General features: G+C 50.4%; 1 protein-coding gene across 3 annotated transcripts in view; it reads left to right on the forward strand.

The window, feature by feature from the left end:
- ANKS6 (ankyrin repeat and sterile alpha motif domain containing 6) overlaps nucleotides 1-16,891 on the forward strand; it is a 39,919-nt gene that overhangs the window by 7,481 nt on the left and 15,547 nt on the right. For all 3 annotated transcript variants that reach the window (XR_004987101.2, XR_004987100.2, XM_036433226.2), the window contains exons 3-11: nucleotides 1,998-2,042; nucleotides 2,721-2,925; nucleotides 3,600-3,706; nucleotides 5,819-5,967; nucleotides 7,225-7,423; nucleotides 8,153-8,202; nucleotides 11,228-11,431; nucleotides 13,009-13,162; nucleotides 15,034-15,203. Coding sequence is in view for 1 of the 3 variants with exons in the window: in XM_036433226.2 (XP_036289119.1) it covers nucleotides 1,998-2,042; nucleotides 2,721-2,925; nucleotides 3,600-3,706; nucleotides 5,819-5,967; nucleotides 7,225-7,423; nucleotides 8,153-8,202; nucleotides 11,228-11,431; nucleotides 13,009-13,162; nucleotides 15,034-15,203 (1,283 nt within the window). In the remaining 2 variants the exon portion in view is untranslated. The remainder of the gene's footprint in view (nucleotides 1-1,997; nucleotides 2,043-2,720; nucleotides 2,926-3,599; nucleotides 3,707-5,818; nucleotides 5,968-7,224; nucleotides 7,424-8,152; nucleotides 8,203-11,227; nucleotides 11,432-13,008; nucleotides 13,163-15,033; nucleotides 15,204-16,891) is intronic.

Consider the following 16,891-nt stretch of genomic DNA (forward strand, 5'->3'; position numbering starts at 1 on the left):
AGCCGAGCCACGCAGCAGGTTTATTTATAGGGTCAAAGGAACTTATTTGCATACTTAACTAGGCCCTAGCATTACTGGATTTACATATCTAGACTCTCCCCTGCTGATACCTGGACAAAGGTACTCTGCCAGTGCCTTGGGCTCAGCTGACAATTTAAAGAATGTCCGTGTGCCTTCTCAGGCGGCCCTCTACATGGTTGTTTCTTGGGCTGGGACAGGGTCCCCAGAGCTGTTCTTATACTGATGCAAAAAGCTGGATCCTGGAGTGAGGAAGGGACCAGCCCAGGGTCACTTGACATCAGGGGCACAGCTTACCCCATCCTTCGGGGGTCAGGCTAGACTGTCAGTGACTCATTTGTAGCAGGCGGTTGCTTAGCAACCAACATGAAGGCCAGGTGACACGCTCTTTTCTGTCAAAGGGTCTTGGCATGAGAGGGCACCAGCCCACAGCAAGTTAGACTCTGAAACACTTAAAGGAACACATCATATTTATTAAAACAAAAATGCAGATTCGTTTCATAATGGTATTTTATGAATAAAACCTGACACTTGGTTCCACGTCTATACTTCCTTTCACAACCCTGCAGTTAAGTAGTAGTCCTTGCTGGGGTGGACGCTGGTCACTAGTAAAGGTCACAAAAATTGTACTCTGAGAAGGACCTAACTATTTCTGAAGCATTCCCCTCTGTGTTATTGGTCCCTGCAACCACCATGTGGCCCACACATGAACATGTAATCCCCATTTTAGTGACGAGGAGACAGATGGTTCTAGAGATGCACTCATTCTGATATGCTGACTCCAGACTCCTGCTCCCTGGGTGGTGCTGCAGCTTCCTCCTAGCTGCCCTGGGGGCTGGTCTGGACCAGAGGTTCAGCCCAGAGCCTCAGGCTTCCTCCTGTAGCGGCTCCATCCCTGGAGCTAGTCAAAGGCGGCAGGAAGTCCTGCCTTTACCACTCGCCAGAGGACTGTCCATGTCTGCTTCCCTACAGGAGCAGGATCCCCACTAGTCAGGCTTGGAAGAAGGTGATGGATGAGCAGATGAAGGAGGGGCTGGCACTGGGTGGGTCCAGCAAGGCCCACCTTTGAGGGTCAGAAGTGGGAGGAGTGGGGGTTTTACACTAGCCAAGCATGAACATGTCAGGTGGGAAATTGCCCACAGGGAGCTGTGTCTACAGATCAGGGGCGGGAGGTGACTCAGATTGTTGCTTATTTGGGAAAGAAAGCAAAAATTAACACCGGCTCTTCTGCCCTCACCGGATTGGCTCAGTGGATAGGGTGTCAGCCTGCGGACTGAAGGTTTCCAGGTTTGATTCCGGTCAAGGGCATGTACCTTGGTTGCGGGCACATCCCCAGTAAGGGGGTGTGCTGGAGGCAGCTGATCGATGTTTCTCTCTCATCAATGTTTCTGACTTTCTACCCTTCTCCCTTCCTCTCTATGAAAAAAATCAATAAAATATATTAAAATCAACAAAAAAACAACAACAACAAAAGTTAACAATGGCTCCTCTGGAGGCCATATCCATGACCGTTACCTGGGCTTAGCTGCTTAGCATCTCAGGGCCCTCAGCTCTAGGCTTATCTCATGGCTGTCCATTTTGTTTTTAGGAGAAAAGACTCATTCTTGCTTTTAAAAATTTTCATAGGAGTTCAGATTCTTCTAAGACTGTGCTTTTCTGTCATACCTAAGACAGGACATCCCGAAGTTTGGAATGCCTAAAACTTTGTGAGTGTGGGGTCAGGAAATAGTCCGCTGGTCACTCATGTCCTTTTGGCCAAACGACCTCCTAAGACGTGTCTCTGAAGCATTTCCCGACACGGATACTAACCCTTCCGGGGGGGGGGGGGGGTGGCGGGCTGCTGCATTCATCTGCTATTTGGGTCTCCAATTCGATTGCTTTTGAAAAGTAGATGATTTTAAAAGTTAGGCTATGTTGTTACACGCTTGTGACTTTTCTCTTACGCTAAACCTTAACTTTAAAAATCTTTGTTTACCTAGATGAGGAGAAAAGGCGGCCTGATATTTTCCACGCGTTGAAAATGGGTAAGCGCTTTAGGAAACCATGGGGATATTTAAGGACTCAGTGCCATATTCTCCCTACCTAATATCTGTCGTCCTCCTCAAGGTCACCTTGGGCATTTGGGAAAGATAGCAGGCGTTTTGTTGTTTCACCCAGGAAGGTTCAGACCCTGGAGGCTGGTAGTTACTCTGGGGCTTTACCAGCAGGTTCCAGCCTGCCCTCCCAGGCTCTCCCACCTCTCCCGACAAACCCTGTGGTTAGGCCCTGGCTTTCCCCTCCCTCTGAAATGCCAGGCTGCCCACCTACCTGCTTCAGTGTTTTTGGGATGTAGGACTATTCAGCCTAAAATCTCCTCTTCTGATATAGACCCCGCCTCCAGGCAGCCCTCCCTGATCCTCAACCCCTGGCCAGACATGAACTCACCTGCGTAGTACTTTCTATGCCCTTTCTCTGTTTCCTTCATCTGTCCTCTTAAGATACCAACATTTCCCTCATTTAGGAAACCTATTTGTATGGTGTCTCTGTCCTTTATAGACTGAAGGATTTGAGAGAAGGGGCTACCTCCGGCTCATCTTTGGACCCTCTATGGTACCCCAGTAGCCCAGGGCAGAAGCAGGCTCAGCAAGTGTTTGTTAAGCGAACCCCCCGGATGCGTAAGCCTGCGGCTGCACAGGCCCATGGACGATTGCTTCTCTCTGTAGGAAACTTCCAGTTGGTCAAAGAGATTGCCGATGAAGACCCCAACCACGTGAACCTGGTCAACGGGGACGGGGCCACCCCCCTGATGCTGGCGGCCGTCATGGGGCAGCTGCCCCTGGTGCAGCTGCTGGTGGAGAGGCATGCCGAGGTCGACAAGCAGGACAGCGTGCATGGCTGGACGGCCCTCATGCAGGCCACCTACCACGGGTCAGCGCCAGCCCCACGTTCTCTGCGGCAAGGCTGCTGGGATGCTCCGGCTGGGAGGGGGGTCCTGATGGGGCTCGCTGGTCCTGAGACCTGCAGGTAAACCCCACGGCGGTGAAGCTGTTGGGGCGCGCACACGAGGTTAAAGGAGTGCAGGCTCGTTCTTTCCTGTGTTCCTGCCCTTCCGTGTCCAGATGTCCCATGACTCTGTCACAGAACGTCCCCAGGGACCATGCCAACCACTTTTTAGGAATAAGTTTCTGTAGGTTGATTTCAGTTGATCAGGGTGATTGGCTTCTTTTCTTACTATCAAGTAAGAAGCTTCAACTTCCACCTCAACCCCTTGGCCCCTGGGAGGCTTGCATGTGGAGGGGGGTCCTGATCTGGGTGGGGGGAGCGGGGCCTTGTGTAGTCTGGGTGGCCAAATGGTTTGGGGGCAGAACCCTCGGTGTTCATTTTGTCAGTGGAAGGAGCCCTTGGGCTTTGATTTCCTTCACGTTCGCGTCTGACCTGCCCACGGGGTAGGGACGAGGCCTGTGAGACTGTGGGCAGCTCTCCACGCTCTTAACACACTCAAGAACGGGGCACCGCAGTTCATACCACGTCTTGCTGCTCGGAAGCAGAGCCATGCTTTTGTTTTCCGTGGGTCTAACCCTGGCTCTTTCCTTCCTCCGCAGGAATAAGGAAATTGTCAAATATCTGCTAAACCAGGGAGCCGATGTCGCTCTCCGAGCAAAAAACGGGTACACGGCCTTTGACCTAGTGATGCTGCTGAGTGATCCTGGTGGGTTGTTTCAGGAAAAGGGTTCTGGACCTGCGTTGCCTTTTCCGGGCTGGGAATCCAGATACTCACCTATGTTTGAAGCACTTGCTTATTCAAAGGGGGAGCAACTCTCAGGCCCCAAGAGCTCACCCCATGGCTTTCAGCAAGTCACCCCCTTCAGCAAGGGCTGGGCTGGGCCCAGGCAGTCCCTGAGGCCTCCCCTAGCACCAGCCTCTGGGAGCCTCAAGGAGGGAAAGCCAGCAAGGCGTGTGTCTGCCTTGGCAGTCCACACACATCCTAGAATGGTATCTGATCTATAGCCAGAAATGCTGGGGACTCGGGAGGATACAAAAAGGCCCTCTGACAGCAGAATTAGAGGTGGAGCAATGTCCCCTCAGTTAAATTGTGTAGGCTGCCTGGTCAAGGGTGCCATACTGGAGGTACCTGTTATACCAGCCCACCTCTCTTGGTCTCCACATGGCACTGTTCCCCCCCATTAGCCCCTCCCCGAGTGTGACGGGCCCTCCTCTGTGACCTGCCACTTCTAATGAGCCGGCTCAAGAGGCAGGGTCTCTCTGTTTATAATCCTGGAGTTTTGAGCCCAGAGAGGGAGAGGCTGAGAGGCTCTCCTGACCCCCAGGCTTTAGCCCTGAGCCAGATCCCAACCTGCTGGCCGTGGGGAGAGGACTTTTACCTCCACAGTCCCAAGTGGGGTTACTTCTGCTGCTGCTCCTAGCTACGGGGTGGCAGGCCAGAGTGTCCTTTCTCATCAGCAGCATTGCCACCCTCCCGCCCCTCCCCACACATCACACACCTGCTTGGTTCCACTTCATCCTGCTGGGGTGTGCGGGAAGCAGAGCTTCATACTGTCCTGTAGAGGGAGGTGACCGAGACCGGGGGAAATTACTTGACCCAGCGGGAGAGGCGGGCCCTCTGCCCAAGTCCAGTGAGCTCACTCCTGTCATTTAGAGTGAGTCTCTCTGTGACCCTAGGCTGGATGGCACAGGTTTTCCTGACAAACTTTGTCTCTCACTGTGTCTCTTCTTTCTCCTTCCCCATCCATTTCTCCTCTTCTCCTATAAAATAATCTATTGCTAGTGTTGTTGTTTTTTTTCTCCTAGTGGATTTTTTAATGAAGTTTTCTGCCTGAAATTTTCTAAGAAAAACATGCTTATTATTGAACTAGAGGCCTGGTGCACAAATTCGTGCATGGGTGGGGTCCTTCAGCCTAGCTGACAATTCAGGCTGATGGGGGGGTGTGGCAAGGGGGAGGGGCTGGTGGGCCCCCCAAGTAGGGCCAATGAGGGGGCCAGTCAGTTAGGGGAGGGACTGTGGGAGGTTAGCTGGCTGGCTGGCTCCCCCAGTCAGGGCTGAGTGGGGTAGAGGGGAGGCCAGCCAACCGCAGGAGGTTGGCTGTGGGAGCACACTTACCACCAGGGGTCAGCTCCTGCATTGAATGTCTGTCCTCTGGTGGTCAGTGTGCGTCATAGCAACCAGTCGACTGGTCATTCGGTTGTTCGGTCGCTTAGGCTTTTATATAAATAGATACTTGGAGAGAAGAAAATAAACAGGCATCAAGAGAAAAGCACTGTTAATAGTTTTCAGTAATTTTTGTTTCTTGCTTTTTTTTTTTTTATAACCTAGTTAAATTAATAATAACTAATAGTACTTGGCTTTTTTCATGTACTTTATGTCAGGAATTCCCTCGAATCCTCCAGACACCTTTATGTGGGGGCACTGCAGTCACCCCTTTTACACAGGCACAGAGAGGGTCCTTATTTTACCTGCAGAGAGGTCCCTCTGCTACCAGCCCCCGCTCTTGGTCTCCAGAGAGGGCCTGAGGCAGACTTTGAACCTCTGCCATCTGGCTACAGAACCCGTACATTTTAAACAATACGCTCTGCCTTCCTGCGGGAAGAGAGCTTCTGTTTTTTCTTTCTGGTTAAATGGGTTCAGTGCTGCTAGCCTTTTTGCCATTTTTTTTTTGGGGGGGGGGGGGACCTTGATCATTGAATACCAAAGACTCTGGAGCTACAGGGCTGAATTCTAAGACTGACAGGGGTCGTCTTAGGCCCAATCCCCGTAGCCCAGCAGACATATTTGCAGGTAAAACGCTGCCTTTTGTGCCCATAGACACGGAACTTGTTCGACTGCTGGCATCTGTCTGCATGCAGGTGAACAAAGACAAAGGCCGGCCCAGCCACCCGCCGCCCCTGCCCCACGCGAAGGCCCGGCAGCCCTGGAGCGTCCCAGTGCTGCCCGACGACAAAGGCGGGCTCAAGGTTTGCCTTTTCTGTTCCTAGAAGGCTTCTGAGAGTCAGATGGACGAGTGGGGGATGCCTGCCACTTCCTGTTAACCTAGGGCTAGTTTATGCGTGGGGGTTGGGGGGGGGCGGCTTGCAGGGGTGGGAAGTAAGATGGGGATGACAGTAGGGAATGGTGGGGACTGGGGAAAACTGGGGTGATCATAACCACTTAGTGACATCAGTGGCTGTTTTGCAAGAATATGGGTCCATGTTATCAGTTCTTCTTCTGCTTCCCCCCCACCCCCCTAAGAAATTAGAAATCCAGATTTTGATGTGGGAACTCAATTTATAAATGTAGGGAGCATTTTAAACTTCTGCGTGATGTAGTCCTGAGCTAGCCAACGTGAACACCTCTGCTCCCACCCAGGCCATCTGCTTTAGTGGGTAGAACATCTTCTGGTTGTGCCATTCTGGGATCTCCCCGTGGTCCACAGGCCCCCATCAGCTTCTTCCTAGAAAATCCAAAACCACGCTCCAGTGGCTTATTTCTAACTGCAAGCCTGGTGTTTTTTTCGTTGAGCTTCTCATCCTCCCCATCTGCTCTACTTATTTGAAATCAAACTTGTCCCCCTACCAGCCCCATCCTGAGGTTCTAGTGCCTCCTCAGATCTGCAGACTTGGCATTCCTTTCCCAGGCCTAGATTCTTCCTCACCGTGCTGCTTGCATAGATCCCCCTGACCTCACTGCCATCTCCGTAGGCCAGGCCCTCGCAGCCTTCCTTTGGGCTGTGCCTGTTACCTTCGACGGCAGCTGTCTTCTTTCTAGGTGGGGAGGCATCAGCTACTGGGACACATGGCCAGGCCTGGGTATGGACATCCTCACACCACTCACATCGTCACTGGGATGGGGGGAAAGAGCTTAGGCAGTGATAGATGTTAAGGTGTTTAGTGTTGCCTCTGTGTCCATCTCTCTGTTCTTGACTCACCGTAAGACTGAGCAAGGAGCACCCCTGCCTGGGTCTCCATGTCTCAATCTGTGCCGTGTGGAGATTGATTAGATGAAGGGTGGCAATTAGGGCTCACTGCCACCTCCAGCCTATTGGAAATGGCTTCTCGGGCAGGGTCAGGAAGTCTTCAGACAATCAGGCTTTATTGGGAAAGGGTGCTGTCTGCGATCCATTGGTGACGCCTGCCGTGGGCCCAGGAGAGGGGAGGGGAAGCAACTGTGAAATAGTCTCTGTCCCTGGGCCGGGTGTTCCTTTTCACGACCTCTGCTCCGCATCCCCTCGGCAGTCCTGGTGGAGCCGAATGTCCAATCGGTTTCGGAAGCTCAAATTGATGCAGACTCTGCCCCGCGGGCTGTCCAGCAACCAGCCTTTGCCTTTCTGTGATGAGCCAGAGCCAGCACTGGACACCACCATGCGGGCACGCCCCCAGGACAAGACCAGCTGCTCGGGGCTCCCCGACGCGGCCCCCACAATGAAAGACAACGGTAAGAAAAAGCTGCAGGTGCGGTAGATCTCCCAGAACGGTTAGACCCAAATCCTCTGCCCTACGTCCTACCTTCTAGGCTGCTATCAAAGGGGAGATGATGTTGGAATGTGACGGTGCAGCGGAATGGCACCTGCCTGTCAACGTGGTGGAATCAGGGGAGCTGGTGGCCAGAGCCCTGGGAACTGTTCCACACACCCTGCGGAAGGACCCGAGGCCACTGGGAGGCGGCTTTCCCACCCTTCAAACACGATGTGTCTCTGGCACTGAAAGTGTTTTGAGACAGAACGAGTTTTCCCTGGGGGCGGAGGGGTGATGAGCTCCCTGACACTGGAGGTATTTCACAGTCGGACGCCTTTGCGAGGGAGCCAAAGGAGCTTCCACGCTGATGGGGGAACTGTTTAGATCAGATCTCTTCTAACAAGCGCCCCACACCCAGGCCAGCTCCTTGGGCACCACTGCCTGAGACAGACTATTGAGCTGGGTGCACCACTCTCTGACCCAGCACGGTAGTGATTTATGGAAAAGCTCAAAACATGCTCCGAGTTACATTCTTAATGCTTTCCTTTTATTCAGATATCGAATACCAATTATTATTAAATATTTAATCTCCCAGGAGAGTTGGTGGACCAGGATGAAGGCCAACCTGGTCACTCACTCACCCTCATGCCACAAACTCGTGGGCCGGGTTGGGGGGGGTCATTTCAGGAAACTTCCATTTGTCTCTCAGGTCCTAGGAGCACGAGAGGAGAGAAGGAAGACGTGTTGTTGACGACCATGGTGAGTGCGGGGCTTTTCTGAAAGCGTTCCGGTCTCTGCCAGCCATTAGTTGATTGGCTTACAGGGAGGGATGTGGGCACTTGTCGTTCTTGTGGTGGTCACGGCTGGGATTCCCATCACAGTGTGTTCCAATGGGTACAGCTCTGGCACTGAGGAGTCTGAACAGATGCCAGCCCGAAACCGTGGGTCAGGCTGTGCTGGTGCTTACAGGGCAGATGTAAGCCCCGAGGACAGGGCATTGAAGGGTAGGAGTTGCTGGGTGACATTGGACATTTGGTATGGAGAGCCCCTGAGAGAGGACTCAGAGAGAGAGGGTTTTCCAGCCTGAGTGAGGCCTCAGTTTCCTCATCTAGGGTTGTATCAAGGTTGAGTTCAGCTGTAAGTAGTAGAAACTCCCCAAATAACAGTGGCATACATAAGATAGCAGCGTTTTTCTCTCATGTGATTGACGTTCAGGACTGGTACGTTGTTGTGTGGAGTTCGGGGCCTCGGTTCCACTACCTGTTGGTCTCCTGGGGATGGCTTCTTAGTCAAGGTGGCTCTGGGCATTCCAGCCAGCAGGAGAGACGAGATGGCCATGGGCACCTAGGTGCCTTTTGAGAATTTTCCTGGAAACTCACATATCACTTCTGTTTACCTCAGATGGGCCAGGAGTTAGTCACATGGCCACATCACACTGCTCAGGAGGTTGGGAAATGAAGTCTTTGTTCCAGGGGGTTGTGTGCCCAACTAAATATCAAGGGCGTCTGCTAAGGAGGATGTGGAAGATGGATACTGGGGAACACCTAGCTCGTAGTCTGACTTAGGATGCTCTCTCACATGGCTATGGTTTTGAAATAAGGTCATCCACAGGGAGATCTTAGCATAGCGCCTAGTTCACAATGACCTGTTATCTGCTGCGTGACCTTCAACGTGCTACTGCACCTCTCTGGGCTCCTCCACTCTGGCATGAGAGCCTCCTGGTTGGGGTGGGACTGAAGTCCATACAATTGAGACCCTAATCTGGAGGCTGGCCAGGAGAGGGCAGTGTTGGAGAGGAGAAGGGAGCCGAGGAGCTGCCTTAGCAGTCCTAAGCCGCCTCAGGACTGCCCAGCAGCCATGAGTCTTGACCTGAATCTGCCTGCTCCTGTCCACCATGCAATAAGCATAAATTGGTGTCTCTGCACACGGTCTGTGGGAGCGTGTACTGCCTGACATTTGATAATATTAAAGAGCAATACTAACTTTCGGTATGATGACAGAAAGACTGTTACTGACATTTGGGAAGATGTTGTAAAATATAAAGGAGAAAAATAAAATCACCCATGATTACACATATAATCATAACTGGCATTTTGTGGTATATATCACTTGATCATTTTTCTAACATTTTTAGCACCTATGAATATGATATCATGACACACACACACACACACACACACACACATACACACACATTATAATAGCAGATACTTAACACAGCACTTGTACCAGCTGCTATTATATCACTTTACAGACATTCACTCATTTAACCTCTCCGATAACCATGCAGAGCAGGCACTGTTATCATCCCCATATTGTCCCGAGCTTGATTTGTTAACAGTTTTTCATTTTTTCTATGTCAGTGCACACTCTCTGTCCCCATTGCATCTAACAGCTGCATGACACAACATTCCATTCCATCATGGGAATGTGCCTGAGAGACCATGAAGCCTGACCTTTGGGCTCTGGGGTTTCTAGTTTTTTATTGTTGTTGTTTTAAAGCGCTGGTGAATATCCTGTGTCTCAGTTCCCCCCCACTAGCCTGATGATTTCCCCGGGATAAATATCTAGACATGGAATTTCTGGATCAAAGGGTGTGAATGTCAGTGTCATTGCTTTCCAGAAACAGGGCCACAATTTAGACTCTCCGCTGAAGGAGTGAACATGTCCCACTGTGGTGGGTTTGTGGCTCCTAGGTCATTTTCCAGTGGAGCCCCCATGTGCTGGATGGAATCGCTGAGGTCCAGAGGGAACAGCACTCGTTCACAGATTCTGAAAAGCCCAGTACAGCCATGCTGGGAACCCAGGGTGCCCCCTCTGCCTTGGACATCTCCTCTCCACCTCCTTGTGCCCTGTAGAGGGCAGCAGTATGCCCACCTGCCCCTTGGCAGATGGAAGCTGCTGGGGAGCCCTGCTGAGTGGGCATTTGCAGCCATCCTTGCGGAGATGCCCAGCTTGGAGGCAGGTTTAGCTGTGGGATGCCCTTCCCTGCAAAGCACCATCTGGCATGAAGTTCAGTCTTTTCTTAATTAAAGTTAGCGTGGACTGTGAATGCTTTCCCTTGACAGTGCGCCAGTCATGGTGTGGATTTATACTGACCCCAGATCACATTTTCAACATTTTAAATTCAGTTACAGTTAAAAATGCCAGCCGTGGGAGGTGTGGCTGGAGAGCAGGATGGGTGTGGTGGGATGAGGAAGGGAGTGTTTGCTGGGCTCACGGAGAGCTAGCCTGAGCCTGCCAGTCCCCTCCTCTCTCCCCTCCATCCTAAAGCCCCAGCTGTGATCACACAAGTCGCCTTGCAGTTGTGCACGTGGCCTGCTTCTCCCCAGGCCTTCCCACATTCTGTTCCCTCCATCTGCGACATCCTTTTCCCTGTCCTCCCCGGGCCAGCTTGCAGTGGCCTTCAGGCTCAGCTCAGGGGCCCCTCCTCCAAGATGCCCTCTCTGCCTGCAGCAAGGAGTGCCTCCCCTGTGCTCTGCCAGCTCCCCTGCCTGCCCCACAGCACACCCGACATCACTTGGCTTCACCTCGGCTCTCTGTCCTCTTCCTGTTCCAATCATGCTGCTGGGGATGGTTCCAGGAGAAGCCAGGAGCTGGAGCAGAGCAGATGTGGGTATTGCTCAGTTGCTGGGAGGGGAGCTGAGGACTCCGTGTGGTTTTCTGGCTTGGGTGGAGGGGTAGATTGGTGTCCTTCTGAGAAGCAGAAGGAAGCTGGAGTCTTGCTCTCAGAGCTGGGAGCCCTCCGGGGCCTTTGTCTAACCCACAGTCTGTCTTTTTTCAGCTTCGAAATGGAGCCCCCTTCACCAGACTCCCGAGTGACAAGCTGAAGGCCGTCATCCCCCCTTTCTTGCCCCCTTCCAGCTTTGAGCTGTGGAGCTCGGACCGGTCCAGGACATGTCACAACGGGAAGGTGGACCCCATGAAGACTGTGCTGCCCCAGAGAGCCAGCAGGGGCCACCCCATGGGCAATGGGAGCACAGATACCGTAAGTCGCCCAGCTGACACACTTCGATGTGTCACTCGCCACTCGCTAAAATAGTGATGTGTTGTAAGCACAAGGTCAGACCCACTAAACCATAGAGGTTAAATAAAGCTTTTTTATTTTATTTTCTTAAGTCAATGACACCATTTACCTAACGAAATCCTATAAGGGACTTAATATGTAAATAGATTACAGAGTTAGAGTGAAGGGAATGAAAGCAGGAACCCCACTTCTCTGTCCTCTCTCTGGAACCCCGGGACTCCAAGGAACACAGTTTGAAGACCTGAGCTAATTCAACCTTCCCTTCAGTAGCTGAGGACCCTGGGACCCAGAGAGGGGAAGCAATTTGCTGAAAATCACCTCGGTAGGGTACACCTGAGACCAAAAATCAGATTCTTGGCTTTTAATCAAGCTCTATACTACCCTGTTTCCCCGAAAATAAGACAATGTCTTATATTAATTTTTGCTCCCAAAGATGCACTAGGTCTTATTTTCAGGGGATGTCTTATTTTTCCATGAAGAAGAATACAGTACACATTTATAGTTAAATGAAAATAAAGGGAATTTATTACCTGTATACGGTACGGTAGTATAGTAGTTGTCAACACAAACCAGACAAACTGTGAATCCTACAATATCAAGAATTTACTCATTTATTCAATGACAATCATGTCATCATCTTCTGGAACATCATCGTAACAATCCAATTCCTGAATTTCCTGGTGAATTTCTTATAACTCCATTTCTTTCAGAATCCGTGGACCAAATCTCTCATGTTTAGCCTGGGGGGGGGGGGCTTATTTTTGAGGGGATGCCTTATATTTCACTCAGAAGGAAACCTGTAAGTAGGTCTTATTTTCGGAGGATGTCTTATTTTCGGGCAAACACGGTACGTTGTTGAGGTCCATGACCAAGAGCAAACACTAGGAGGCAGCTGTGTTCGATACTGGTGTTTTCTTGCACCCAGAAGGATTGTGATTTCATCCTCTGGACCATAGTGGTTTCCATCTCTGTGGCCCTCAGTGTCTCTAACACACTGAAGTATCCCTCTTGAGGGTGGGAGGTTATCTCCATGTGTAGATGGTCTACCCCGTGGCAATCCAAAGACGAGGATTTTGGACCTGCCCTGCTGCTCTGTGCTCAGTGACTGGAGAAGGTCAGGGCCTCCATCTCTGATATAAAATGGGGCTGACCCTTGTGCTTGCTGCTGCTTCCCTGGGCCACTGTAATATCAAATCTCTGCAGAGAAATCAACCTGCCCTGGAAATGGGCAGGGTGGGCTTACATTTGGTCCACAAAGTGGGAGGAGTGGAGTGATCCTGAAAGCAGGGTGACCTGTGGGAATTGATGTCACGGGGGCTCAACCTGAATTAATGGCCAGATTGTCAGCAGCTAAAAGTGAGCTCCCATCCTTAGGGGACTCCTAGCAGGCTGAGCACTGGTCAGCAAGGGTGTGCAGGGCAGATGCAGGCATTGTTTCTGGAGGGCCAGCTGAACTCCAGGCTCCTCCCCGCTGAGATTCCGGAGTCCAGGGGGAGGAACAGCAAACCCTAACCATCACACCATCCTTGTACTTGCAGACTCCTGTCAGGCCGGTTAAATTTCCATCTCTCTCCAGAAGCCCAGCCTCCCCTGCTAATTCTGGAAACTTCAACCACTCACCTCATTCCTCAGGTGGCTCCAGTGGGGTAGGGGGCATGAGTAGGCATGGCGGGGAGCTGCATAATCGCTCAGGTGGGTACCCGGGCAGGGCCATTTGGGGAGGTGGGGAGATCCCTTGGGGCTGTGCCCACTCTGCATACAGTTCCAGAAACAATTGCATGCACCTCATCTTCTTGATGTGGCCAAGGGAATTTTTCACTGACTTCACAATTCTGAGTTTCTTCCCTACATTTTCTTGGGGGCTGGAGTGGAGACAGAGGAAATAAAGTTTGTAGTACTTTAATTTTTTGAAAAATTTGACAAGAAATTAGGAGAAATGTATGGCGTTTCATGGTGTTTAAAATTCTTGAAGATAAAACCTCAGAGAGCTGTCTGTTCTTGAACAGATGAGGAAACTGAAGCTCAGAGTGGACAAGAGATTAGCCAGGGACATGCAGCAAGTCGGTGATAATTAGGACTCACGCCCGAGTGCCCCACAGTTATTTTGACCTTACAGCATACTTTCTTGTCCTCTCCAAGGGCATGCAGGATTAACCAAACCCAGCTTTGCAGGAAAGACACCCCTGCTTTATGCCATTACAAGGAATGCATATGTCTTGTAGAAAAGCTTTAAGACCAGATAAACCAAAAGGTAATAGTAATGATGATGATGATGATAAAAGGTATAATCTCATCCACTGGACATTATCAGTAACATTTTGGTATATGTCTTTGCAAAGTACTTTCATGCATATTGTATTTATGAAAGTGGAATAATTTATAGAGCACTGAGTATGTACCAGGCATACTATCAAACCCTTGAAATGAATTATCTTCTTCAGTCCCCCAACAGCCTGCAAGGATACATTCTCCATTTTACAGAGGAGGGAGCTGGGGCTCAGGAAAGCTAAATAACTCGGCCAAGGTCACACAGCGGTGAAGCAGCAGAGACAGGACCTGGACCCAGGCAGGCCGACTTCAGAGGATAGAGTGCTTGGCAACCTTTTCCTCTTTGCACACACATCACCCAAATGTGAACACCTTTTCATGTTCGTACACCTGTATCTGCAGCATCTTTTTATTATAATAGCCAAAGAGCAGTCCATTCATAAGAGTTATCACACTTTTATACAGCCAGTTCCTTATCTTGAACACTGAGGCTGTTCTAGAATTTTGCTCTTGTAGATAATAACCACATTAAGTAATGCTTTCCTACCTCCATATTTGCATACTCAGTGATTTGCTTAACATAAGTTCCCTCAAATCAGGGGTCAGTGAGTTTGTCTGATTTCAAGGCCTTTGATACGTTTTTGCCTTTCAGAATGACTCTTTTTATACGTGTAAAGTATTTACCGCAGTGCCCGGTAAATGCCCTGTAGATGTTAATGATCAGTGTCCTCCCTCTGGCATCTCTCCGAGCCCTGCGTATTGTCACTTTCCTTTTTTCTTTCATAATTACTCAAGGTTGCCAGGTGATTTGGGGGAACTGGGATAGGGAACGTGGTAGTCAGGGTTCAAGCAGGGAATATGACATCCGGGTGCTAAGAATGAGGAAGTTCTGGAATGTGAAGGTCTGAAAGGGGGAGGCAGAGGTGGAGGGAAGAGCCCTGGTGAGGCTGGACAGATGGAAGGCGCTGCACAGGGCTGCAGTGGGAATTCAGGGCAGGGTGGGCAGGCACCTGTGCCTGCGGGAAGCTGGCTAGCTGGCTATGGTGCGGGGCAAAGTGAGGACAAGCTGATTTTGCCAGTCCTGCATCCTTCACTGCCTCTAACCATGAAGCTTTCATCACACAGTGGCCACTGCATCTTGGCCACTTCTAGTTCTCCTGCAGTGTCCTTTCATGGTCAGCCCTGACCCAGAATCACATGGAGAGGGATTCTGGGAGATGTGGTTTCTGGCTCCTTCCGGTCAGCACAGGGAGTCCATTGCACTGTGACAGTCACTCCCATTCCTCTTTTCGCAGGTGGCAGCATAGACAGTGTCCTGTCCCAGATTGCTGCCCAAAGAAAGAAAGCAGCCGGACTCTCTGAGCAGAAGCCCAGCCATCGGTCAAGTCCTATTGGGCCAGCCCCTGGGTCCAGCCCTTCTGAACAACCGGTCTCCCCTGCAGGTGGTGGCAGTCCCGGTGGCAAGGTGCTTGTTCTGCTTCTGTCTCCTGTTCTGTCCTAACATGGCAAACATGCTGGGTGATGGGACTCCAGACAGGCCCCTTCCAGCAGCTGCTCCTAGGTTTTCTGAGAAGGGCTGGACTGTGTGGGTAGTTGCTGAGGTCACGCCCTATGCCCTGGGTCCCCCGCACACATGGTCATCTCCCGTCTGATCTCCAGGGCCTCAGCAGATGCCTTACCCAGCCTCACATTGCACATGTTTGCTCATTGGTTAGAGCAAAAGGCTTCAGAGTGTGGGTTCAGGAGCAGACTGCCAGGGTTCAAATCCCAGCTCCACACTTTAGCATTTAGGATGGGGCCTGGCCCCTGGTGAGGCTGTGTGTCAGCTGTGTTGACATTTTTGGCACTACCTTATTCATTCATTTGGAGCTTCTGCTCTGTGCCTGGCACTCTAGCAGTAAGGATCCTGCAGTGGTTTGGGGTCTTGCGACCATCAGGGGGTCACTGTGACACACGCAGTTTCACCTCTGTGGTACGTGCTGTTGTGGAGAAGGGAGGACGCCCTCCCAGTTTCAGGGCGTCAGTGACATCTAAATGGGGAGCAGAAGAATGAGGAGCCAGATGGAAGGATCAGGAGTGAGACTGTTTCAGGATGAGGGGACAGCTGCGCAGCACTCCAGAAGCCAGAGTATACAGAGGGGAGGGGCTGAAGGAAGGCTGGTGAGCAGGACAGGAAGAGCCAGAGCCTCACCTGCCTGCTTTGAACCATTCCTCCAGTGATGCAGCCCAAGAGCCATCACTGCATTGTTTGCATCTGTGGGGTTTGCAATGGGCAAGAGACCCTAAATGCTTCTCTGGAATGGTGCAGGGACGCCCAGTTCCTCCTCTGAGAGGACACCAAAGCCAGGCGTAACCCCATTCTTTGTCATATTTTTTTAGATCTTAAGCTTAAAGTTAGGTCACCTGAAGGTCTCATCCGTGGACCTTTGTCCAGAAGTGCCTCCAGAGGTTGATGTGTTAATGATGAATGGGAAACAGTCTTTGTTTCCTGCCCAGCCACTGTTCATTACACACTTGTTATTCAAAGTCCCTTTTGCAATTGGACCTACATAATTATGCTCCTTTTACAATATAGCTCCAGAAAAAGTTTCTCTCTTTATGCATTAGCATATTATCCATTATATTGAAATTTTCTTGGGTAATAGGATCTATGTAATTAAGTTCCTTTTGGAATTTGGTTCTTGGAAAAAGATCTCTATTGATACTTGGATATGTTTTCTTTCCACAAATAGTATGAATTATATACTTATTGTATTACTCTTTTTTTGCCTTTGCTGCTAGGAAACTCAGAACTACTCATTAAAGTAAATTTGCTAGTCTGCGCTCTGATATAGTTGTCCTCTGTTGCCTAAAATTTCCTGCTTCTATTTTGATGACCTTATTAGATGTGTTGGATATTATTTCTTTCCTTTAATTGGTGTTGGAAATAGACATACAAATTATAAATTATATTAACTATTGTTTCACATGAATGCATCTATCATTTATAATCTCTATACATGCATATTCTGATGAATGGAAATTGTGTCAAAAGATGCATTCGGGAAAGAATAAACTGGGGAAACGATCCAGTACAATGATCACCTGATAGTCTTAACATAATGATATGCTGTAACCTTCAGGTTTCTGGGCTCCACCCAGCATAATGAATGA

The sequence above is a fragment of the Pipistrellus kuhlii genome, unplaced genomic scaffold, assembly GCF_014108245.1.
Source record: "Pipistrellus kuhlii isolate mPipKuh1 unplaced genomic scaffold, mPipKuh1.p scaffold_m20_p_12, whole genome shotgun sequence".
In the NCBI taxonomy this organism is placed as follows: Eukaryota; Metazoa; Chordata; class Mammalia; order Chiroptera; family Vespertilionidae; genus Pipistrellus; species Pipistrellus kuhlii.